This window comes from Nicotiana tabacum, chromosome 22, assembly GCF_000715075.1.
Source record: "Nicotiana tabacum cultivar K326 chromosome 22, ASM71507v2, whole genome shotgun sequence".
NCBI lineage: Eukaryota > Viridiplantae > Streptophyta > Magnoliopsida > Solanales > Solanaceae > Nicotiana > Nicotiana tabacum.
In genome coordinates, this window is record NC_134101.1 from 142,267,884 (window position 1) to 142,274,709 (window position 6,826).

The following is a 6,826-nucleotide window of genomic DNA, read 5'->3' on the forward strand; positions in this document are numbered from 1 at the left end:
CCAAATAATGAGAATTTAATCTTTCGTTTGTGAATAAATGACTAATCCTTCGTTGGTGAGAATCTATAAGCCAGCGCCCAGCAAGAAGAAACTCCTGACAAAAAAAAATGGAAAAATGAAAATGATATGCCACGTTATTGAATTCAGAGTTATATAAAGAACTGAGGAAAAATATAAATATATATATATATAGAGAACCGAAACTGCAACAAAATCACGGTTGTCAATAATAAGATTTCCAATTTTTCTAAATGAATATTATTTTTTCTAAATAATTTCCTAATGACAGAATATTTTTATGTCTTATATTTACTCTTCCATTTTCTTGAATAATCTGTTAAATTCGTAGTACAACTTGTAACCATTTTCCCTTGAACTTTAATGCTTATCGGGTAAGGCCCAAATATGTTTTTATGACCAGTCAATTCTTTCATGCCACCATCACCAACGTTGCCACCCATGACCCTAAACCCGAACCCTTTGTGGAAGAAGTCAAGATAAAATCCACTTTCGTCGACGGTCAAATATGACTACGACATTGCTATATATAGTAGTTGCCATGCATATACATAAACTTCCACATTTTAGCACATCCTTAGAAACTAAAGCCATAAAATCGAGAAACAAACACTAGATCAAGATAGCCAAGGTGATGGACTCCAACGAAGATCAAAGAGGAAGAAGAGAGAACAAATACCGAGGCATACGACGACGACCATGGGGAAAATATGCAGCGGAGATACGTGACCCTACCCGGAACGGGGCACGTCTTTGGCTAGGCACCTATGAAACAGCAGAAGAGGCAGCCCGAGCGTATGATCGGGCTGCCTTTTCTCTAAGGGGCCACCAAGCCATCCTCAACTTCCCAAACGATGGACATTATCATCACAATAATAATACTAATATACCTCTAGGTCCTAGACCAAGCTACGCGTCATCTATGGGAAACCCGCACATGTTGGCCTCTTCTTCTTTACCATCTTCTTCTTCAGCTACTGGTTCTTCTGATCAACAAGAGAATGTGAGATTGGAGGGACATGATCATGAAGAGAAGGTTATTGAATTTGAGTATTTGGATAACAACCTTCTGGATGAGCTTCTTGGCTCACAAGTTCATCGCCAGGCTAATAAACGGCCCAAGTATTTCTAGGTTGCTTTTTAGAAAAGCTTGAAATGTTTAGCTCCTTTATGGACTTGTTAATCTGTTGGTTCTTAACATGCTATTTCCGATTCCTTTAATTTTTTTCCCTTAATTATATGCCAACTTTGAAGGGAACCTTGAAGTAACGGTAAAGTTGTTTCTATATAACCTATAAGTCACGGGTTCGACCCGTGAAAATAGTTATTAATGCTTGTATTAGAGTAGGTTGTCTACATCACACTCTTAAGGTGCGACCCTTCTTCTAATCCTGCGTAAATGCAGGATATTTCTTGCACTAGATTGTTTTTATTTTTTATTTTTTTATATGCCAACTTTCTTTGTCGTTTTTTGTTCATCCTGATTTATGTTCTTTCTATGTGCCCACAAGTAAGAGGATAGCTAATTGATTATGTCTGGTACCTAATTGTACAAATCCAAATGTTTTTGTCATATATAACCCCTAATTAATAACTCCGCTTATTATTATTCTGAGCTTCTCATTAAGGAGGCACCGTTCTGTGTCCAAATCTAATATCGTATTGGCAACATAATAAAAAAATGATCGCAGATATTAAAGCTCACGTATACTACATATGAAGACTCAATTAATTAGGGGCAATTTGCTCAAATATATAGCCCAACACAATATATTACACCTACGTAACAACATTTTTCAGTTTACACTCACATAACCAATATTTTCTTTGAAACAATATTTATACAACATTTACATACTGATATAACTAATGTATCTACCTTGTACACAAGTGTTTAATAGTTAAAACATGTATCAATCTAATATAAAAGTATATAATAATATATAAAATATATAAACATCGCTAGCTATAGTAACCAGCTTCGTTTACATTTTTCAATTGTAAATTTGTTCACAAATACATCCGAATGTGGCTTCAAAATTTATAGACAATCTCCTTAGATTATTTGCAAAAAGTCCAAACAACAGTGTTCCCGCCAAATTTCTCACAAAAAATAGATTCAACATTCGAACTCACTTTCTTTATAAGCTTGTCCAATAGTGATAGGATACCTTTCTAATCTAATTTTATATACCCCAATCCTATTTCTTCCCAATTTCCATGCCTCTCCCCAGGTCGAAATTGGCCCTTAAAGATTTAACAAAATTGATCATGCCCAACTATGCTGTATAAAAAAATTAAATGGTCGCTCTAAATATAATTCGGTCTAAGAGTCTGGAATCGAATCTCACAGAGAACTAAGGTTCAGCTACAACGGTTCAATATCGCTATGAAACACAAGTTCAAACACTTTTCTAGTTATAAAGATTGTGGTTTTTATTTCTAACTAATCATATGATATTATACTATAAGTGGGAAGCCTTTTAGGAGGCAAAATACCTTATCACCCCCCTAAACTTGTCGCATATTATTAGTTACAGCCTTAAACTATTCGTGGTCTTAATTACCTCCCTCAACTAGGCCTTTTGAGAGTCATTAACCCCTGAACGCTGGTGTGGCAAATTGTGTGGGTGCACTCGTCTGCCACGTGGATTTTTCTATATATGCGACATTTTTTTGAAAAATAAAATATATTTTACCTTTTTAAATATGTTACTTTTTTAGATAATTTTTTTCGAATACAATTTATAATAAAACTTGGATAGAACTACATTATTTAGGCTAAATTTTCTTATTTGGCTAAAAATAATAAAGTTTTAGTTAATCTTTTTTTTTTTATTATTTTGACCTGAAAATAAAGATTTATACAATTGAAATAAATAGTCAAGGCATCTAAAAAGTTATAAAAATACATAGTTTAAAATTAATTATTTTGGCTATAAATTTTTATACAGCTCTAAATTATAGTACTCTAAAAATATATATTTTTTTTAAAAATTTTACCTGAAAAAAGTAAAAATACACAATTGAAATAAATAGTCATTGTATCAAAAGAAGAAATAAAAAGAGTGTACAATATTGTTATTTCTTTCAATTGTTCACTCTTTTTATATCTTATTTTGATGCAATGACTATTTATTTCAACTGTATATTTTTACTTTTTCAGGTAAAATATGTAAAAAGTATATTTTTAGAGCACCATAATTTAGAGATATATAAAAAATTATTTCCAAAATAATTAATTTCAAACTATGTATTTTTATAACTTTTTAGATGCCTTGACTATTTATTGCAATTGTATAAATCTTTATTTTCAGGTCAAATTCAAAAAAGATTAACTAAAACTTTATTATTTTTATCCAAATAAAAATATTTAGCCTAAATAATGTAGTTCTATCCAAGTTTATTATAAATTGTATTCGAAAAAAAATAATTAAAAAATTAACATACTTAGAAAGGTAAAAATATATTTTATTTTTCAAAAAAGTGCCACATATACAGAAAAATCCACATGGCAGGCGAGTGCACCCACACAATTTGCCACATCAGCATCCAGGGGGGTAACGGCTCTCAAAAGGCCTAGTTGAGGCGGGTAATTATGAGCAAGAATAGTTTAAGGTTGTAACTAATAATTTGTGACAAGTTTAGGGGGGTGGTAAGGTATTTTGCCCCTTTTAGGCTGAAATCATATCTATACTATATTAAAAGCACGAAGGCCCTTAGCGAAATATCGTTCACCTTTTTTACCCTCTTAAAATATAGTTCATACTAGACAAAATAGTCATTTAATTATTTTCCTAAAATTGAGTTATTTAAAATCAACTAAAATTATGGCTATTAAATTTTTCCTTATTTGAATAATGTAGGAACTCCTAATATTTAGGAAATTAAAGTTATTGAGTAAAATTATACTTACAAAAATACTTTTCTTAGCAATAATTTTGCAAAGTAAACTATATTAAAAGTTGAACTTTTAAGTTAATTATTTAAAACACGTAATATTAACCATATTAAAAGTTATATTAGATGTTAAACTCTTTACATTATACAAGACTTCTTAGATGAGCTAATATTGTTTTTTTTGTGATTTTTTAAACGTGAATATTTTTTAGGAGTTTGAAATTTTAAAATATTTTGATCATTAACTCTTTCTTTATTTGAACTAAGTAAAAACTACTAATATGTACCAACTCAAAATATGTGTAAATCCCTAGCACAACATTTTGAACTTTATAATATTTCTAATATACTACTTACCAAGTTAACCCATTCATACCAACCACTCAATTTTCTCTTCCTCCTTTATAATATCTGGTGATGAAAAGTTAATGATGTAAAGGTTAAACCTCAAGGTCTTTAAAATTGCATTCTTCCCAAACTCATGAAAAAAAATAAGGAATAAGAAGATTTGTCCAAAAAGAGAATTTACTAACACAACTCTAAAGTTACATGATAATTTTATTACATTAATAATCTTGAACTTATAGTAAAAAATATTTCAGATTTTAAACGAGAAATAATGAGACGTGGTTAATAAGAGTATATTGCACTAATAATTTTGAAAATATAACTGTCCAAAGTAAAATGTTATATTGATATTTTACCCTTTGAAAATAATTTTTGTTGAACAAAATTATAATTACAGTTAAATATAAAACTTTGGATGAGTTCACACTAAGAATTTGAATAAAAATAAATTACTTTTTAAAAAACAAATAATTAAGTTCTTAGAACTAATAGCAAAATAAATTCAATTCACTTCTTTTTAAAACTATTCATATACAAAAAATTATTTTTCAATTTGATAAAACTCATATGGTACATATATTTTAATTTTCATAAGAAAGATACCGACGAAAAAAAAATTAGAGATAGAGAAAAATTGATTATATCAAGTTGGTTAAATGCAAATTTGAAGCGATAAGGATAAAATATTAAAAAACAAAATGTATTCTAAATGAGTTGTATTTTTTCTTCATTCATTATTATAAAGAGTGCCAACTGCCCATATTTTTTATATATTTTGTAAAATATTAACTCAATATAGGCGGAGCAAACGAGAAAACAAAAATAATAAGGCATTCGATGACTTATGTGATGACATATTACTTTTTTTCTATTTTTTTTATTTTACAACCCAGACATATTATGTAGTATATATAAGAAAGATAGAGAGAAATTTTTTTCCAAAATCGTATATTTATGAATATAGAATACACGCGCAAAGCGCGTACCCTAAGACTAGTTATACTATAAGTAAGAAGCCTTTAGGGTGAAATTTAATTTACTAAATTAACCTTCAAAAACTGAAAGACCAATTTAGCCTCTACCGAAAAGTCAAATTACGTTACATCAGATGATTTATTTTATTACATAGTAAATGCTACTATATTATCGCTACAGTATGTGGTTATAAATGATCTCTTATTCACATTGCAGTTTCACCTCCTAGCTATTCGTTAAGAGCTTTTGATTTTCTTTGTTAATGATTCATTTGATCTGTTTCAAAAAGTCATCAGTTTCCAAATACTAATTGATAATCAGGTAAATTTCTCAATCTTTGGCCTTTAGGATCTCATACCACCACATTTAAATATTTGAGAAACTCTGCTTCAGATTTCAAAATTTATTTCTTCTTTCTTCATCTTTGTTTAGTTTTTTTTCCAACTTCATCTTTGTTTAATCAACCAATCTTTTCTGAAGGCTCATTTTCATTCAGGAATTAACAGGTAGTCAACCTTTCGAGGAATGCTCAAGGTGGTTATATCAAGAAGAGGTATTAGAACTTAAATGAATTAGAACAGTAGAAAAAGTCGTTGATTTATTAATTTTCTCTGAACTTTTATTTTGGCAACTATTATTTGTTATTTTTGGGAAATTAAAAAAAATTCTCAGTTTCTCTTATAGTGTTTTCTATTCATCTAAAAGGCTAAAATGAAAATCGCATCTCCATGATATTTGGTAATAGCACCAAAAAATTCATTTGAATTCGAGAAATTATTGTACACATTTCACTTAAACTCATGCCGCTTTTTCAGAAGAATAGCATTATTTGATCTTGCGAATACTCATTTTTTTTCTTTTCTTAGTCGCAGTTTACTGCTTCAATACAACAACAATAACAACAACCCAGTAGAATCCCACCAATGGGATCTGGGGAGGGTAGAGTATACACAGACATTATCCCTACCCCGGAGGGGTAGAGAGACTGTTTCCAGGAGACCCTCGGCTCAGAGATAATATATCCATAGCAACAACAGAAACCACAAAAATAATATCAACAACGTGAGAGATAGCAAAAAATGGGAAAGCAATAACACAAATACTATGCAAAAGTGTCAAATACAACATGAACCGCTAGCGGTCTAGACAAAACACTATCAGACTAGCCGGCACCCAGAGGAAAAACGTTTGACTACCCCTTAACCTACAACCCTTAATGCTCAATCTCCACAAGAGTCATGTCCTCGAAAATCTGGAACTGCGCCATGTCCTGCCTGATCACCTCGCCCCAATACTTCTTAGGCCGCCCTCTACCTCTTCTCGTACCTGCCAAAGCCAACCGCTCACACCTCCTAACCGGAGCATCTAGGCTCCTCTTCTACACTGCCCGAAGCATCTAAGTCATGTTTCCCGCATCTTGTCGTCCACCAGAGCCATGCCCACCCTCTCCCGAATATCTTCATTCTTAATCTTGTCCAGCCTAGTGTGCCCGCACATCCATCTCAGCATCCTCATTTCTGCTACTTTCATCTTCTTGATATGTGAATTCTTAACTGTCTAACACTCAGCCCCATACAACATGGCC

General features: G+C 31.2%; 1 protein-coding gene across 1 annotated transcript; it reads left to right on the forward strand.

The window, feature by feature from the left end:
• Positions 1-571: 571 nt before the first annotated feature.
• LOC107798075 (ethylene-responsive transcription factor ERF098-like) lies at positions 572-1,468 on the forward strand. Its single transcript, XM_016621032.2, has one exon. It carries the CDS (start codon positions 653-655, stop codon positions 1,148-1,150), a length of 498 nt encoding a protein of 165 aa, XP_016476518.1. The 5' UTR covers positions 572-652; the 3' UTR covers positions 1,151-1,468.
• Positions 1,469-6,826: the final 5,358 nt, after the last annotated feature.

Coding starts and splice junctions, on each gene's coding strand:
- LOC107798075 (XM_016621032.2), top strand. CDS start 653: ATGGACTCCAACGAAGATCAAAGAGGAAGAAGAGAGAACAAATACCGA.